Raw genomic sequence first — 20366 nt, 5'->3', positions numbered from 1 at the left:
GTATATCGATGTTTTAGTTATAAATTATCAGCCATGTTATTTAATACGCAGTTGTATTAAAAAGAACCTTATGCAGCAATTACCAGCTTTAATCCTAATTTCCAGTTACCACCTTTAATCCTAATTACCAATTGCCACCTTTAATCCTAATAACCAGTTACCTACTTAAATCCTAATTACAAGTTACCAACTTAAATCCTAATTACCAACTTAAATCCTAATGACTAGTTACCAGCTTAAATAAGAATTACCAATTACCAGCTTTAATCCTAATTACCAATTACCAACTTTAATCCTAATTACTAGTTACCAATTTCCAGCTTTAATCCTAATTACCAGCTTTAATTCTAATTACCAGCTTTAATCCTAATTACCAACTTTAATCCCAATTACCAACTTTAATCCTAATTATCAATTACCAGCTTTAATCCTAATTACCAGCTTTAATCCTAATTACCAATTACCAACTTTAATCCTAAATTACTAATATCTCTCTAGTTGATGCAGTAATGTCTCAAATATCTTTATTGAGTATTACGCACGACATGACTGGGGTGGTAATTTCAGCAAACTGGTCGAACTAGGATATTTATTGAAACATTAAAAAGTTCTGCCGACCACATTTTATCTTGTAGTAAACTATTACAGCCTACGATGTCGATTTGGCGTTAAAGAATGATAAAATTCTGTTGACTGTCGCCGAGTCAAGGCTACAGTCGAGTAGTTGATCATACGACGCTGTCGCGATGTTGGACAACGAACCCAATCGGTCTTTCGTTACCTGAATCTGTTAGGAAGTTAAGGAAACTTTTCTAGTTTTGTCAATATCCTCAAAAATATAAAAATTAAAAATAAAAGATAACATACAAAGAGAACTTACCAGTATTTAAATTTTAAATCATTTTATAAGCTGGAAATGAAATGAAATGGGGTTTAATGTCTTACTTTTCTGTACCGACCGGAGAGGGGTTTTACATAGGCTATGCCTGTTCCTCAATCCCATTCAGACATCCGGAATAAATATAGTTTATATAAAAAGAAAAAAACCGGGTAAATGAAGACTGACCTACACCATGGGTAATTGTGCAAGGACAGCTGCGTTTCCGTTTACTCTTCGTCTAAGGGTTCTTTTACGTGCACCTCAAGAGTACACGTGATCCTGTTGGGTTTTTTTGTTCCATCCGAACAACTAGATGCTCTTCCTTGTGAACCAGCGGCTGCCTCATCGAGTCACCGTGGCTCCCTACACAGAAGGAATATCCCCGAGAACTGCACGTGTTTTTATCAGGAGTCGTGAAAAAGTGTAACTGACGGGCTCTATATATAGATTTAAATAATCAAATCAACCAAGCTTCTGTTCTGTATTATTGAATTAAATTCAGGCAAAGTCCAAACACACATTTGATGCTAGAATTTTGTCTTCGGGCGTGTTTGATTGATCAGGGAAAGTCCATTTTAAAGTTGGTTAGGGAGGTGGGAAATTCAGACACGCCGAGTCATCCCAACACTAACCCTAACCTTAACCCTAAATTGGCAGTCACGCCGAGTCATCCTAACCCTAACCTTAACACTAAATTCGCAGAAGATGGGTTTTTTGTATTGTAATAAGGCTATGCATAGCTCAGTGGTAGAGCGCAGGACCGCCAACTGCGAGACGAATGGGTGCCGTCATGATTTCAATTCCTGCACGGTGCAAGGAAATGTAAGGCCAACTGCCAGTTCCTTCTATCTAAGATTCTATGGATTTTCCTTATTGAAATGCTCCCGCCCCCTGCTTCCCCTCCCCAACCGGCCTCAGAATAGATAACGCGGATGGATCAATATTTTCATCTGCTATCCGTTATTTACATGGGGTATTAGATAGCCAATTGTTTGTCATTTATGTATGTCGTGAGTTGAATTCCACTGATATACGTGATATGGAGGGTGATCCTTTTCCGGGACCCTCAGTCTCCCATACCTTCCCACTCGCAGTTACAGATGCATTATGTACGGGCTAAATCTGCCTTTTTTGAGGGGTTCTGGGCTTCAAATTTTATATAAATTAATTAGATATCTATTCATATGACAAGACCATAATCAACTCGCTACAACGTCGGATGGCCATGATTTTAAATGGATTAGTAATATAACGGTTTAAAAGATAATCGAGATCGGGTTTGTTTATTATGGAAGCCATGATACTTGACAGTCGATACTTGTCAAAACTTCAAACACTCAAAAATTCGCTTAGAACAATGTTATCTGAAATTTCCAACCTATTCATTTCTTATTATCTATTTTTGACCTATATTACAGCAAGAACAGCCAGCTCGTTATCTAAATGTTACATAATGCATCTGTAGATATACCAATATTAAACAGGTGGCCGTGTGGTTAGCGCGTGCGCGTTGTATCATAAGGTCTGGCATTGAGTCAACTGGCGTAGTTTCGATTCCCGGTTGTACGTGACAAGGAGTAGGGTCGCCTGTCCAACCTTGTGGGTTTTCTCCGGGTACTCCGGCTTCCTCCCACTGCTAAAGACCCCTACGCGCAAGCGAATTATTGAAATAAAATTGAACCATATGTTAGCCCTGTAATGACCTAGTTTGTGTCAAGTGGACGTTAAACCCCATTTCTCTCTCTCTCTCTCTCTCTCTCTAATAAACAACTCTCTCTATCTCAGACTCGCTCTCCAGATAGTTCTGTTATGTCTCCAATCGCTAAATGCCACTAAAGGATTATTTATATTTCTAGTCGACTGTCTATACCAACCACTCTGTTATACATCTATAGTTTCATTTAGAACAGCTGACATTTAAAAATTTCATATCATATTTTGTAAAAAATACGAGTATCGCATGCGAGAAAATCAACAAAAGAATTTTTATACCTTTAAATGTCGTTGGTCATTTTCTGAATTCTAAATAAATTAAATCTGAAATGATTGTCAAAATAAAACGTGATTGTCACGCGTGCATGTTAGAAATGATTAATTTCCAAGCGTATCTATTTTTGTTTGATGGATTGATTTCTGCTTCATAAACATTAAAAAATACGTTAGAAATAGGCAAAAAAACAAAAAAAAATACGCAAAAACAAATGAATAAATATGAATAATATTCGCCAGCTGATTTGTCGAACCTCGCATCTTTCCATCATCGTCGTTTGATTTTTCCATGCATCTTTTCAGCATCGTCGTCCAACTCATCTTGCATCTTTCCATCATCACCGTCTGACTCATATTGCATTTTTTTTTTATTTTCGTGGTCTGACTCATCTTGCATTTTGCCACCACTAACCCGGTCATCTATCCATTTAAATGATTCGCTTATTAGCACAGGCCTTTCTTGTAAAGACACCAGAGTGCCCGGGAAAACTCCAAATGGTTAGGCCGGTGTTCTTAATCCTTGTTATACTTATACGCCCACAGATCCTATACATCTAAACATTACTTGAACTCTTAATCATACAGAAACAAACTCAAAATCTAGTGACTATTCATCGGCTGGATAATGTTGAGAAATCGTGTTTTTTTTCATGATGGCTTAAAGTATAAACATTAACGTTTTTGGGGATCTATATATCTGTGAATGATGCCTATCTATCTATCTATCTGTCTGTCTGTCTGTCTGTCTGTCTGTCTGTCTGTCTATCTATCTGTCTGGCTGTCTGGCTGGTTTTGGCAGCTACACAAGGGCTGCGCCGGGGCTGTAATTTAGGGCAAAAGGGCATCTCGAGTCGGGGAGTAACATATGTCTGGTGACGTAACACTACCACTTCCGGTATTGTAGTTATCATACTTCCGGTTTCTGAAACTGTAACAAGGAAGCGTCGCACGGTTCTACCCATGCAACGCCGGGTTTCCATATTTGTAGCTCGAAATTTATGTGATTGTAAAGGATATGATGTTGATCGAGGTTTAACTGTTTACAGAAATTGTCAACACTCGAAGTAAATAATTCTTCTGACAATAAAGTTTTAAATCTATCACTCATCAAATAACATGTGGGTTTACATAGCAACTGAAAGAAATAGATAAAAATAGACAAATACTATCATGCAGTTCGCCATCAGGGGAATTTTGCCTGGGTTATTTTACGAGAACGCCAACGGGACACTTTATACTATCAGAACAACTAGACAGTCTTTGTTGCCAGTTCTGCACCACTGACAAGGGTGGGAGGACCGCACTGGAAAAACTCAAACAGCTTTCACGGCCAGAGACTGCCTCACTGAGCAAACGGAGGGGGGGGGGGGGGTCCACTGTGCTAGCAACCACAAGGAATAATATAATAAAATATGACAATATGTTAATGAATTGCAATGGGGTTTGACTTCCTACTGTTCTGCTCCGACTGGGCGCAAATGAAGACGGGCATACGCCATACAGAGTGCTGTGAGGGAGAGGGAAATTTAGCACAGACAGCGGCGCCATGACCTACTCTCATATTGAATTTCATCTGCCAAGGGGTCGTTTACTGTGTACAAGGGACCTGTGTTTTTCGTGCCAGCCTCACCATCATACCTGCCAGGCCCTCTGACCCTTGACAAGGGAATCCACTCCGGGAAATTCCGATGAACTTTCTCAGCTGATACTGGGATCGAACACGGGACCTTGGAGTTAGCGAGTCACCATCTTACTCACTAAGACCACCGCCACTCCCATGACTATAAGTAAATACGTACCTTAGCAATAGATAACATAGCTTGTACAATATCTGATATGTTATGTACTGGTAATATCTGTAAGCTAGTTGATAAATACCTTTAATATACAATAACAACACTTCGCAGTAAATATACCTTCAATCTATAATAACATCACTCCACACTAAAGGGTAAATATACCTTCAATATATAATAACATCACTCCACACTAAAGGGTAAATATACCTTCAATATATAACAACATCACTCCACACTAAAGGGTAAATATACCTTCAATATATAATAACTCCAGACTAAAGGGTAAATATACCTTCAATATATAATAACTCCAGACTAAAGGGTAAATATATCTTCAATATATAATAACAACACTCCACACTAAAGGGTAAATATACCTCAATATATAATAACTCCAGACTAAAGGGTAAATATTTCTTCAATATATAATAACTCCAGACTAAAGGGTAAATATACCTTCAATATATAATAACTCCAGACTAAAGGGTAAATATACCTTTAATATATAATAACTCCAAACTAAAGGGTAAATATACCTTCAATATATAATAACTCCACACTAAAGGGTAAATATACCTTCAATATATAATAACTCCACACTAAAGGGTAAATATACCTTTAATATAATAACAACACGCCACACTAAATGGAAAATATAAAATGTTATGCGATTACGTTATGGTCGGTTCCAAATACAATAGTATGGTGCAGAAAAGTACGACGTAAAACCCCATTTGACAATGGGCAGTATTCTAGTATTTTTTGTGTCCCAAGGGCCCTGGGGGCAGTTTCACAAAAGTTCGTAACTTTAAGAAAAAAAACTACGTTAAGAAAAACTTACGAAAAAGATACGAATTATTTACGCCGGTTTCACAAAGGCCGGCGTAAGTTTTTTCTTAACTTTTTCTCGTATCTTTTTTCGTAAATACGTCACGAATGGTAGTGACGTCATGTTGCGTCACTTCATTCACACTTCTGTAAACATTCCCACGGACTGAATGTTGACAATGTCGGCATTATAGCCGTTATGTTTGATTTGATCCTTACCTTTTGAAACATAAACGACGAAATGATATATTCCTTATATATACGCTAAGATTTAGCGGTGTATTTATGAATAAAATGCTATTTTCATGCCTGTTGTTTACTTGTTTTTGTTTGCTACGTCATAGCGCGTGACATAGTACCATACGTCGTCTGTAAGTCTGCCAAAAGCCGAAATGGAACCAAAAAGGCGAAAACAAAATTGGAATCCGGCAGCTCTCGGTGTTTTAATTGAGGGGGTTGAAAAGAATTATGGGATTCTGAAGGAACTATGCAGTGAACTATGTAATTTTACGACGAGTCCCTTATCGCTTTCCCCTTATCGCGTGTCATGTTGAAGCTTAAAGTTAAAACAAGACGATAATTCGTACGTTTACCTGAGTTTAGAATCAGCTGTTGCTTGAACATTAATGGAATGAAACCCTTTCCTGCAGACGAACAGCGGCTCATTTTCTTCCGATGGTGCTATGATGGCAACTTGTGTACCATCAATCGTTCCCACTACATTTGGGAAGCCTGCTATTTGGTGAAAACCTTCCTTTGTAGAATTGATATCTTCCATGGAATAGGGGAAATTTATTGATAATTTATCGTCAACACACGTTGTTATTGCTCGTGAAACACGATAAATTACTCTAGACACTGATGGTGTCAGCAATGAGTTTTTGGAAGCTATCTGTGGCATAGTATCGTAATGCAATCAGGACTTGTACAGGTGATGACAAGGATTTCGATCGGTAAGTTGCGGTTTCGATATCATCATTATTAATAATAATACAGTTAATAAGATGTAATATACTGGTCCGATCAAGTCTGTACCGCGAAACTAACTCCTCATCTGTATGGGTGTCGAGGGGGTTTAATCTATCCCAGAATATTCTCTCTCGTCGAAGTTGCCGATCCGCATAAAGTAACAAGGCGGCCATTTTGTCAAAGATACGAAAAAAATTCCAACTTACGACAAGGTGAGAGTTGCCGTAGACTTTACGATAAAAGTTACGAATTTCGTAAGTTAAGAATTTTACGATAAACTTACGCAAATTTTTCATCGTAAGTTGCTTTGTGAAACTGCCCCCTGGTTTGTAACGGGCGGTGTGATTGGTATGATTAGTTACAATGGGATAACATGTCCGTAATGAGCAAAGTATAGGCCATCAGACTTATGTCGCGACATCTTGACATTCAGAAGCTACTGTAAAACAATAGATTATAAATATGTTCACCTATGTTGAAGACTGGACAGTAGTTCTTGTTCGTTGTTGCCATGTAAAGAAGCTTTAAGTAATATATAGCAGTTGCCATGGACGTGGATAAACTTGTCTACACTGTGAAAGAGAAGAAGAGCCAGGGTTGGATTAACCATTAGGCAAACTAAACACATGTTTAGGACATCATAGGATAGGTAGCACCACATAATTTCGGTTTTGTTAGATGACAAATTTATTGTGTGGTTTATATATATTTATTGTGTGATTTGTATATATTTACATGGGGGCGCCAAATTCTGTAAAGTGCCTAGGTTCTATACCGGTCTTAATTCGGCCCCGAGAAGACCCTTACTCATGGAATAGCTCTGACTATTCTTTTCCGGGACTTTTACATTCGCCGGTCATGCCAATCCCAGACAAGAACGTCTTTGTCAATATCGATCAAAGTATTGCAATACATATCTATCCTTGTTGGTCACTATTTGCAATACTATGGCGATGTTGACACAAAAAGGGTTCTTGTCGATTCTTGTCGGTGATTAATAGGACCTACATTCGCAGCCCGGTCACGAAAAATCAAAACGACGAAGGAAGGCACCAATGGAAGATTACAACATTTACGTTCGAACAACGAAGTTCCGTGTAGGCTATGCCTTTGACATGCGTTGGATATCCCTTGACATTTGGGAAGAAGGGAAGAGAACATGGCGACGATTAGACTCCGTAATAGAACTGCTAGTATCATGGGGTAAAACAATTACTGACACAGTTCTTTGACACGCGAGGATTAGACCTCGTACGATGCTTGCACTACTGTCGTGGGGTAAAACAATTACTGACACAGGTCTTTGACACGCGAGGATTAGACCTCGTACGATGCTTGCACTACTGTCGTGGGGTAAAACAATTACTGACACAGGTCTTTGGAATAAAATGGAGTTTAACGTCCTGCTTTTCTTTTCATATAATAAACGATTGAACTCAACTTTTTAACTAATTGATCATCAACGTCATAATTAGAATGAACAAGATCAGGTGTAACAGGTAAAATCATGAAGGCCACACCAGATAAGGGAAAGATAACCGTGTTTGGTATGATTGATTCGGAGACTGAAACAAAGAAAATATAAAAACTCAGTCAACTTAAAATATAGAGAGAGAAATGGGGTTTAATGTCCACTCTGCACAAACTAGGTTATTCGGGATTAACATATGGTTTAATTTTATTTCAATAATTCGCTTGCGCGTAGGTGTCTTTAGCTGTGGAAGGAAACCGGAGTACCCGGAGAAAATCCACGAGGTTGGACAGGCGACCCTACTCCTTGTCACGTACAACCGGGGATTCGAAACCACGCCAGTTGACTCAATGACAGGCCTTATGATACAGCACGCACGTGCTAATCATTAGGCCATCCACCCCCCACCCCCCCCTCAACTTGAAATAGATTATATGGATCCCATATTGACTTTTATATGAAATATTTGTCCACAAGTGCTTAAAGTCTAGCTCACAACACGTGCTACTACGGGCAGTCTACGGGGTAAATTTTAGTAAACCCGTCCCTGGGACGATTCACCCCGTTCCCTGTGGCTGGTCTGCGAGATACCAAAGCCTACGACCCATACGTACACGTATGGCGGGCGGTGAGCTAGGCTTAAGCCCAACGTACAACACACCTTATTGTCTTAAAGATACATTATGGGAGATTCGATAACGAGTTGGCAGTTCTCACTATAATAGTTAAAAACTGGATAATGTAAAGGCAATTTGCTGAAAATTTCATTCAAATTGATTCACTATGAACCGAGAACTAAGCGATTGAAATTTCCGCCTAGCCTCGATCATCATTACTAAAGTCAGTACGATAAACAGCATAGCCTCGATTATCCAGTCAATCATTAAATCGTGAAGGAAAGTTATGCAGTAAATCAGCTCATAATCCACTAAAGATCGCAGGCTAGTGATGCCATCGAGAGTTGATTATGGTCTGGATAGGTTAATTAATGTCTAATTAATAATTTAGATAACATTTCTGTCCTAAAGAAAGACCTGCAATAGACAGATTTAGCTCTTGCATAATGTATGTTTAAATGAAATTAAATGGGATTCAACGTCCAACTTTTCCGCCGCCACCGCTAGAAATACACAGGACACAATTTTATGGAATACAATTACTGTTTATTGCTCATAGTCGAAATGTCGCTCAGTAAATTAGTAATAGAACTGGAAATACTTCGCGACGTTTCGACTAGGACTCGCTAGTCTTTATCAAGCCATGTAACGTCGCTCAGTAATAAACAGTAATTAAAGAATCCAGTTCAACTAGGGCGACCTTTCGACTATAAAGACGAAACATAAAAAAATTGTAAAACAACACTTTATATGAGAAAAGTGACACGATCGTGTGCTTTATCCTTTATCATCAGATGATCTCCTTTTATCAGTTATAAAAATTCAACCAGGGGCATGATTTCTACCCAATCTGGACAGTAAAACCAATCAGAGCTGTTTTAAGAGGTCGTATACAATAATATGGTTACATGATAACTGAAACCCCCCGCCCCCCCCCCCCCCCCCGCAACCACGAAAAGGGCATATATTGTCTCGGGAACCTGACAAACCCCCTCCTGCAAAATTTCCTGGATCCGTTCCTGAAAACAGTAATTATATTCCACAGAAATGAGTGTATTTCCAGCTCAATGACTAACGACATTCAATGATTTTGTCTCAAGACGTTGTCCAGCCATACAGACACAGTTGGTAATGTGAACCAAACAATAACATACATCTAATTTTCATCTGTTTCTTTCCCAGAGCCTCAACAATAGCTGATGTATTTAAACATTGATGAACAATCACTGGCCAACTTGATGACGACATTCTCTACTTTCAACCAGACAAAACTCTTCTTCTGGTCGACTGTATTTTTCTTCGAGTTTCAGGCTTTTGTTCTTAGCTCTCACGCTAAAATACAACACGACACAGTGTGAAAGAACCGAAATGAAATCTGGGTTAAAGATGCATTGTGTAAGATTTAGAGCAGACACTATAAGTGGTATAACAGTTTAAAAATACAAAGCGGATCCAGAGACCATGGATAGCGGGGGCGCACTGCGGTGGTAAAAGTGTGCAGTACTGGGGCTGTTCGTTCCGAGAAGGGTTCCAGTGACAGGGTTTCGAGGGTCCTTCCTAAAAAATTTTGAAAATTATATGGCCGTAGATGAGATTTAGAGCACTTTCCTGTCCATTTAGATATACAAACTGTAGCCTAACCGATGATTGCATTGCCCAAACCTAACGAAAAACAAATGAAATTGGCTTTAATGTTCTGCTCTTATACCGATTGAATAAGACGGGCATTCGTCATGCAATGGCATGAAATCTCGATACCGGTAGGCCCCATTGCAAGTTCATCGAAATTTTATGGCGAGGTTTCCAGTTGTCAGTGGTGCAGAATGGCGGTTTGCGGAGGTCTGGCATTTCTAGTCTTGTGTAAGAAAAAACGATGCGTACACGTAAAAAAAAATCCCTGACTGTTGGAAATGGCCGTAGCGCCGCTGTCCGGCCAAAATACCACATATCGCACTGTTCGCACACTACACCACTACACTAACCAGACTGGTGAAGCAAAGTAAGAAGTTAACCCCCTTGGGCCCATATTTTATGGACATATTGATGGCATCTGACATTTTCCGTGTGGCAAAATGGAGGTAATTCTCACATTTTAAAAGAAAATGTGAAGCTTCTTCAAACCATACATTTATTTGGCGCGGTTTTCCTGAACTAATTACTGATACGGATTTATAAGCATTTTTGCGCAAAAAAAAAAGTAGTTTCAATAAAGATTAAGGATTCTAGGCCGAGAAAGTTCATCCAGATTTTCCGGCGTGGTTTCCCCCTTGTCAGTGATGCAGGATGGAGGGCCTGACAAGGACAGCTGTCTAGTCGTTCGGATGGGACGAAAAAACCGAGTTCCCGTGTACACATTGGCGTGCACGTAAAAGATCCCTTGGCAGTTGGAATTCGATATAAGACTAGAGTAGGCCGTAGCGCCGCTGCCCGGGCAAATTTTCCCTCATAGCACACTGTATGGCGTATGCCCGTCTTCATTAGCCCAGGTTAGGAGCAGAACAGTAGGACGTTAAACCCCATTTCATTTCATTTCATTGCAAACCGGTTCTTCAATGAATTGAATGATTAATTAGGCCTACCCATTCCAAGGAAACACAATTTACACAGTGAAAAGTTATTTTAATTATTGTCGATGCTGATTTAAAGCATTTGGAGAAATTTGTTTGGAAGAGATTAATTAAAGCAAATGTTTAAAATTAAATTCTAATTGTTGTTGTAGACTTGTAAAATGCACCAACCTCTGCTGCTTATTCTCGCGCAATCAACAAAGATAACAGTCAATGTAATTAATAGGCCTATGTCTGAAGCGTGACCAATTTGAAATTGTTATAGATACACGTCTGTGAAGATTCTGTTGTTCTGTTTTGTTGGGTTTTTTTAAAGATCTCCTTGTGATTTTGAGAGTTATTATTAAAAACAAAAAAGGGGTGAGGCTATCGTCTGCTAAGAAGCTATGTTCGCTAGTGTTGGGGAAGTAACTCCAAATAACAAAACTGAAAAGGGAAGGTAACTCTAATAGTTTTTGCTCTTGGTTCGCCATTCCTGTGAAGGTCGGCTGAATGTTTCCATAATTGGAAACGACTGACAGCAATATGTCTTACACAAATGAAGATTATCTTCCAAGTTTTGAAGAACTAACTGTACCAGAAATTCAGCTTACTTCTGCAGTTCTTCAAGCTGGCGCACACCAGTATGGAAAGTACTGTGACAACGCGAATAAGGTAAAAATAGTGATTGGAATATCACTTGTCTGTAGTGTTAATTGATAAATCAACATGAGGGGATTGCAAACTTTCAGACGTTAATTGTCTGTTTTAGTTCCAAAAGAATTTGCACATGTCATATTTAGTGGACATGTTTTTAGAAACCCAAGTAATAATAATAAATATGGGCATTAAATTAAATTTAAACTTAAATACAATGTCATGGAGACAATAATGATAATATCATGCAAGCCTGGAAATAGGCATAAGGCACCAGACACTGCACAAATTTTGGTTATGTCAGAGATAGATTTGTTATCTCTGTGTTCATTTGATATTTTCAAGACATGTGTTTGTAAAGTAGCCTGCAAAGTAAAAAAATCAACTTCAATATAGTGTCTGTCCTGTACGACTAAAAGTATTTAGATAATAGATGGGACAAAAAAAACCAAGGTCCTGTGTACACATTGGTGTGCACGTACAAGATCACTTGGCAGCTGGAATTCGATAAAAGCATAGGCCGTAGTACCACTCTATATCGAATTCCAACGGCCAAGGGATCTTTTACATGCACACCAATGTGTACATGGGACCTCTCCAGGCAAAATTTCCCTCAGCACACTGTATGGCATATATATATGCCCATCTTCATTAGCCCAGTCAAAGCAGAACAGTAGGATGTTAAACCACATTTCATTTGATTTCATTTTGGTGGGATGATTTTTAATCTGATTGAATCTAAGCCTGGAGATAAGCTACAAAATTGGTGTTTTCACTTGTTTCATAACTTAATATTAAATAATCAATTTGAACACATTTTAGCATGGATGATAAAGATGAAGTGAACAGTAGTCTATATATACCATGATTAACTAAAACGCTAGCCCAAAGACGTTAATTACAATTCATAAGATCAATTTAAAGTGTAAAACAAAAAATACTGGAGACAGGTGATTAAGCAAATATATAAGACAATATGAAATACATGTAGATATAAATGGAGGCTAATTAAGGTGGATTAAGATCCATTAAAATATAAATTACTGAATTAAGTAGTACTGTGTAGATTAGCCCAATGTATTAAACATATACTATTGATTCCAAATTCACTTTACTACAATATAGCCTACTATTCAGTCCATCTTTATCAGTATTATAAGTGGCTGGCAGCATCATTAGTTAGTATAAAATATATTTTTCTTGTTTTCCAGGAATTTATGTTGTGTATTTCTGAAACGAAGGACCCCAGAAAATGTCTGAGTGAAGGAAAAGAAGTGACCCAGTGTGGTTTTGAATTTTTTGGAAAAGTCAAACGAGATTGTCATGAAGAATTTACCAAATATTGGAAATGTGTAGATGTGAGCGGAACTACAATGGAGTTAAATGGGTAAGTTGACGTTCTAATTCCATTGATGCTTCCACCATCAGCCAATGTGGCTCAGTGAGTAACTTACTCAGTAACTCACTGGCTCACTAACTAGGGGGGTCCCAACTCCCAAGTTCAATCCCGGTGTTGACTGGTTCCCCTTGTCAATGGTACAAGATGGAGGGCTTGGCAAGGAACAATGTCAAGTTCCTCAACAAGGAGGTCCCCGGGTTCAGTTTAAAAATTATTCAGGATGGGTGCCATGTATAATTTTGGCAACAGATTAATAATCCCCTGGCAGTTGGAGACTAAGATAAGAGAAGCCATAGCCCTTATTTGAATTTGAGTGAAGATATCTTAACCCTTGACTCATAACTTACTTTTGCTTTTGGGACATTCAATATTTAATGTATGTATTTCTTTTTTACTTGTAGTTGCAGGGAATTTCAAGGCATATTCGATAAGTGTATTAAAGAAAAGTTGGGACAAGACCGACCACCTTTAGGTTATTTTTCTAAGATCCGAGTTCACGAATCCAAAAGACCCAAACCGCCACCTTTGCCTCATCCTCTACCAGATGCACTTCCCGAGCCACCATCTCTAGATAAAGTTCCTGAACCAGATATGCATCCATATAATCCACAGTTGTAAAACAATGGCAAAACAATCTCTCAGAGAAATGTCACCATGGTCAGTCAAGACCTCATAATTACTTTTCTATGGTCTGAGGACTATGTCATATTAATATTAAGGTAACCCATAATTAATTAGACCATAGAAAAGTAATTATGAGGTCTTGATAGACTGTGGTGACAAAAATAACAGTGTTTTCTAGATCATTTTATAAATGTAGTGTTACAGTGTATAAATATTAAGACTGTTTGCATTAAATTATCAAAAAAAAGAAAGGATTTAAAACTACATGTATAAAATACTATTCAGTGCTAATTTCTGTTATAAGAATAATTTTATGGAGTGAGAAATAAGCTGTGTTTATAACTGATGTGGAAATATTGTTAAATACTAGAAATGTTAAAATAAATATTTACTTAGACAATTGACAGATAATTTGGTGTTTTTTTGTTGAATGGTATCCTACACAGTTTACCACCTGGATACTAATATCTACCCATGTTAGTTACAAACAAACAGAAATATAGAATCCCAAAGCTTCTAACTCATTTTTCTCAAAATTTGAAAAATGTTACTGTAGGTAGAACTAGTTAATTCTCGGCCAATGATATGTCTTATCTAACTATACTTTAATAAATAAGGGATTTGGGTGGACTATAGTGATCTAAGGCATGGTGTACAGTTACCTCCATAACTTTGTAGCTTTTCTCTGGATACTTTCTAAGGACCCTCTGCACAACATATGTGTGCCCGTCTCTAAAAGGTGTACCTTGATTGGTGCCGAAAATTGGTTTGGTTTGTGCAGAAAAGGAAGACAATTAAAGCCCATTTCATTTTTTTATGAATGTCTTTTTATGTTCTGAAAAACAACCTTTACATTATAACAGTGCAACTTTTGAAATATAGAATATTTTGAATTCTGATTCTTGTACAGTATCTGTAATACATGGAGTAGGGTAGGTGTGCTAATAAATGTTGATGATGCACACCTTTCGTAGAAATGACAATTCATTCATTTATACAGCGCAATAAATTCCAGGCAATGTCTGCTATATGGCCCTTTACAAAGCTTAGGCTTGAATATAAAAAAAACATATCTACACATTGTAAAACAATTCTTTATGGCCCCTAAGTATTTTGGCTAAACCCAAAAAGGCACAGGACACCAGGTAGTTTTGAAAACCAGAATCAACGATAATCTCGTCTGGAAATAACTAATATCAAAGTTTTTATTCACTTGGTTAAAGGGAGATAACTTGGAAATACGTGGTCTTTAATAATAGAGTTAGATTTGTTGTGTGTCCGAAAACATTAGTATGTGTTTCGAAAATCTGTGAAAGTCATGTTGTTTTTTGGACATATTGGTGTTTATCGCCATGTTAGTAAAACATATCGTGTAATAGTCAGTTGTAGAGAATACTCAAGACTTACAGACAACGGTAACAACTACGATATTAAACCAACTCTCTATATTCAGTTCGCAAAAATCAGCAAATGAGCAAGATCGCTGAGTGAACTGAGTTACAGTAGCATTGCCAACGGGTTTTCAGATACAACCATTGACTCAAAAATGACAACGATACTGCAATTGTGAACTATCTAGAATGAATAATCTGAAAAAATTTCGAAAAAATATTGAAAATTAAAAAAGTTATAGCGTTTTAAAGAAGGCAAACCAGAGGCGCTAAAAAACGGCTTTTTTTAAAAACCGCAAAAAAGTGACCGAAGCCAATATCTCAGTAACTATACAAGATAGGTCTATGAAAATTGCACTAATTAAAGATCTAGATGTACTTGATAAAGCCAAATTGTCGCTATAATATTCTAGTATATACTTTTTATGTTACAGAGGTTCAAAGTTGGGATCCGTGCCGATTTCGCACAAATCACAGCAAAAATTTTTTCAAATTTGTGTGTACTTAAATTGTAGCGCTTTGACATTAATACAGAGGCTTATTTTTTAATGAATAAGCACACATAAAAGTGTTTTCAGTCTGTTCTGTTATTTATTTTTTGCATGACAACACCTTAAATCACAATTTTTGACTGTATGATGTCAATGTCGAAGAGAAACAAGTTTATGTATGTAATTGGGCACCTACTGGTTCCGAGGCCATTGACCACTGGCCATTCACAGTCATACAACAATTATAAACCGGTTATACTAACGTATACTGTGGATATTTTTAAAAATCATGAAAGTGTGTGGCAAAATGAGAAATAAACCACGCCAACTGCTTTAGTTGTTTAGAAGCTGCCATGTACATCAATTTGAAATTGTTTGTTTCAGGAATGAAAATTAACAATTAAACTATGATTTATATAACAGCTATATTTTTGTGATCAACATCACTACAATTTCAAATAAAAACAGACATAATTAATAGACATAATTAAAACATTTGAATATCTTAAAAGAGTCCAAATTAAAAGGTAAGCTTATAAAAAGTAAGATATGATCTACATGAAAGAGTATTAAAAAAATTCATTTGTGATACATGTGCATTACGATATACTATATTATAATATCAGTGGTAGAAGTCTAGCTTTCTTGTTGAGACATTATCCCATGAAAATAAAAACAATATAAACATTCAGATGGTGATACATCTTGCCGAGACATTATCTATGTCATAAAAATATAAAAATATTAAAAACAAAATCACAATAAGATCAAAATTCATATCTGTTACTTTTTAATATGAAATTAAAAATGTTCACCCACCGGTTTAAAATAAATGATAAAAAAAAAGAAACCATTATCACATTTATCAACAAATATAAGATTTCTAATACATGTATCTTACAAAAACAAACAATAATAACAATATAAAATAATCACATTATTCATATGCGATATTTTTCAAAATAAACAAAAACATTTGACGCATCAGGCCACTTCTTTCAGGTAGAAAATGTTAAAAATAAAATAAATATTATCACAAATATTGAAATAACAAAAATAAGATTACTAACACTGATTTCAAACAATAAATTAAACTAACTTCTATGATTCATACCAAATTTATAATAATTATGGACTTTCTTGAGAATGCTGAGAAACAGTCAGTTTCAAGCCCCCCTTTTTATAGTCCTCCTTTTTATAGTCCTCATGCAAATTGTATGAGTAGGCCTATATATCATCATCATTTGTCTATTTTATGTTGTACAAAGTAATATCAGGGATCGCCTTTGGCTATGTTTGGATTTGGATGAGTATATATTATGTAGCTTACTTCTTCAGCTACAGTTCCTGAAAATAAAATCCAAGGTGGTCAACAACATTCACAATTTTTATCCTTTGTTAGTGAAATGTCTGGCTAAAGTTTGGTTGGTAGCTTTAGTAACATTCAATATAATAAAAAACCCTGTCCAAATCTAACATCATTTTTTTTACACTGAAGTCTGTGTGTGTGTGTGGGGGGGGGGGTTAATTATGGTCTGAACCCTGATCAACCACGAGTTACCTCCCTTTAATTCCACATGGTGCAATTTCAGCCATTTTACGAATTCCTACGGGGGATACGGACTTAACAAATGGTCAAACTAAGTAGTTAATGAATTGGGCTTTCCAAATATACCAAAATCTTGAGCGTCGAGGGCCTTTTTCGAAAATTTCTCTCAACTTCAAATTTTCAATTCATGAAAAATATCAGAAAATCTTACCTCAGCTTCTCAAAAGCCTACTCGACAGCAAGTTCATCTATTTTTCTCTATGGTAAACATCACGTGGTCAATGTTTGACACTTGGAATATTCATGACAAGGCGTAACACGACGTATACTTTTCTCGGTCAACTTTTTGTGATGTCTGTAAATAGTACAGCCAGCGCTCCTAGCGGCGTTTAGCATCGCTAGTTACAGTACCGGTACTATGAGTATCTACTCTAGTAACTATAGTAAGGACTACCTATGCTATGCCCTATACTGAACTGTAGAAAGACAAGGGGGACTATTATTAAGGCCAATCGGATTAAAACACAGATCCTATTTCGTTTCGTTTTTTATAGTTTATGTACTTTAAAATTTCGTTTTTCTTGTCTCTGCTAAGTTAGGGTCTGGAAGAGTTGTTATATAACCCGCGTTCAGGATGATGTGAGGGATTAGCCAACGAAACGATCTGTTACGGCGAGTTTTGTTTGGCGTGAGGAGCAGGGAACTATGGGTAGGCTAACCCACTAGAAACCTCAACGCTGATTGGTTAATCAAATGTCTGACGCCATAGGGTCAAAAGCCGCTCTTATGACCTCTGACGCGACCTTTCACTGCAACCTGTCAGATCTTTGTGTATTGTAGGCCATCGAAAGTATAAAAGAACGAAATAAAATATAGATCTAAATCAGATTGTTAAGGCAACCAGGGGGCGCATACGCCGGAATAGGTCCCCTTTTCACTGTTGATGCAAGAGCCCCAGTGATATTTTCAGCCAAGGCCCCCATGCAAGCTTAAACCGGCCCTGCGTATCAAGTATACACCGTCTGTGATATTTTCAGCCAAGGCCCCCATGCAAGCTTAAACCGGCCCTGCGTATCAAGTATACACCGTCTGTGCCAAATGTTTCAACATCGAAAGTCTTACACGATGTAGGCTATGACACAACAACAGCAATAATATACAGAGTTAACAGACTTAAAATGCCACGGTCGGCATTAGCGAGGCAGACAAGAAAAGTGTGCCGAGTCCTTGGGATGGTACGTAAAATCCGTGGTCCATCAGTGTACGCATTAGCATGTGTTATGAAAGGTATCCTTGAAAGTTGGAAATTGAAGAAGGGTGGGCCGAATTCTCCTGCCTAGTATTTACGTGCAACCACAGAAATGAAAATTACGATCATACGAAACTCGCGCTGTTTGTATACAATTTGCTCCGCCTGAGAACAGACACGATTTTAGTCAAAAACAACTTCTAGAATTTCGAGAAGCATTTATTGTGCTTCCATTTTATTAAATTGAAAATGGTTATGAAAGATGTAAAACGGTTTGGAGCCGCATTACAAACAAAATAGTACATGTATACACATTTTTTAATATGGCGACCATTCAGAGTAGAGATCGTTTTTGAAAAAGTAGATAGTTCTCCATGTTAAGGAATGATTCACCCCGATTCAGTAATGTGTTGACAAGATATTAAACCTCACTCCAAGCAATTCTATGTCATTAAATCTTCTATCCTTTTTGTTGCAGATATCGGAAAATTAGCAACACGTGCATTTTGGAAAGAAAAATATTCCCGATCAAATTTAAATCAGTCGACGTTTGATTGGTTTGTAGAACCGGATGACGTCATTAAAGAGATCGAAAGCAGAATTTTAAAGTCAGGGTCCCATAAATCATTTAGAATCATGGACATTGGCTGTGGGACTTCGTCGTTAGCTTTAAAACTATATTCGCAAGTAAAAAGTCCAGTTGAAATTCATTGTGTTGATTTCATTCACGAGGCTTTGGGACAACAAAAGGACTGGTCAGAGCAAGTCTTGACTAAAGGACACCCTTGTACTTCCAGTCATTTTGTGATGGCAGACGTGTGTCATTTACCGTATAGAGATGAGATTTTTGATTGCGTGGTGGATAAAGGAACAATCGATGCTTTAGTAAAAGATAAAATATTGGGTGAAGAGAAATGCCGAAAAATGTTGTACGAAATGGGACGACTGTTAAATAAAAATGGAACAATTTTACAAATATCGGACGAACATCCGGAAGTACGGCAACAGTTATTAGAGACACTTGCACAAAATAACTGTTTAAAGTGGTCTTCTTCGTGCATTAGTTCTTTTGGAAACATTGAGTATTTTATGTACATTGGTCGCTTAAAAACAGATTTACCTTCAGGCTCTTGGTAAGATCAAATTATACCATTCATATCAGGTTATTTCATGAATTTGTCCAATGAGAAAATACTAACAGGTTGGTCATACAAAAAAGAGAACATGGACTAACAAAAACCAACGTTAGCAAATGATAAAATAAATTTCCCTGCCGCATTTTGAAGCTGTTGATCGTCATTTGAGGCATTTTGAATCTCCTCTTTTGCGTCTGGTTATTCCAGTCTACATCGATAGTATTCACATGTGGGATATGATTAGCCTCGAGTCGCTTCATACAAACGGCGCTCGTACGCATTCTGGCACGTGTCCCAATTTTAAAATTTTCATTTTGTCTTAAATATTGGACATCAGAAGCCCATCATTTCGCGGTAAGATAACAACATCAATGTTGATTTAAATTGACCAATAAGTCGTGTTTGCAATATCGAAGACTGTGGGTGATATTGAGTTAAAGACTTAAGTGGGAGAAAAGAAACCTACCCTCTTGACAATGTCTGCCCAAGGTTTTTGATTTTCTGAGGTCATTTTCAAGTTACTTTGACAGTCTAATAATAACATCGCTAGACTTCTACCCAAGGTTTTGATGGGTTTATTTTTTGTGGTCATTTGATGTGAAATTAATAGGTTATTTTGACAGTCAAAGAATAACATCACTAAATTATTGGCGCTATGTTAAACCTGTGTCGGATAGGATGACAAATCCAGGTCCACCCTATTTACCTGTCCAACCTCGTGGGTTTTCTCCGGGGTCCTCCGGTTTCCTCCCACTGCTAAAGATCCCTACG

The 20366-nt window shown here is 37.3% G+C and overlaps 2 protein-coding genes across 2 annotated transcripts; both read left to right on the top strand.

Moving 5' to 3' along the window:
• Positions 1–11560: 11560 nt before the first annotated feature.
• Positions 11561–14181, top strand: LOC126821657 (NADH dehydrogenase [ubiquinone] 1 alpha subcomplex subunit 8). Its single transcript, XM_050550124.2, has 3 exons — positions 11561–11774; positions 12968–13143; positions 13557–14181. The coding sequence occupies exons 1-3, from the start codon at positions 11646–11648 to the stop codon at positions 13771–13773; spliced, it is 522 nt and encodes a 173-aa protein (XP_050406081.1). The 5' UTR covers positions 11561–11645; the 3' UTR covers positions 13774–14181.
• Positions 14182–15031: 850 nt separating this feature from the next.
• LOC126821661 (citrate synthase-lysine N-methyltransferase CSKMT, mitochondrial) lies at positions 15032–19740 on the top strand. The gene is made up of 2 exons (XM_050550127.2): positions 15032–15194; positions 18938–19740. Exons 1-2 carry the CDS (start codon positions 15098–15100, stop codon positions 19594–19596), a joined length of 756 nt encoding a protein of 251 aa, XP_050406084.2. The 5' UTR covers positions 15032–15097; the 3' UTR covers positions 19597–19740.
• The last annotated feature ends 626 nt before the right edge of the window (positions 19741–20366 follow it).

Source organism: Patella vulgata, chromosome 5, assembly GCF_932274485.2.
Source record: "Patella vulgata chromosome 5, xgPatVulg1.2, whole genome shotgun sequence".
Lineage (NCBI taxonomy): Eukaryota > Metazoa > Mollusca > Gastropoda > Patellidae > Patella > Patella vulgata.
The sequence above is the reverse complement of the archived record's forward strand: the minus strand, read 5'-3'. Positions and strand labels throughout refer to the sequence as shown.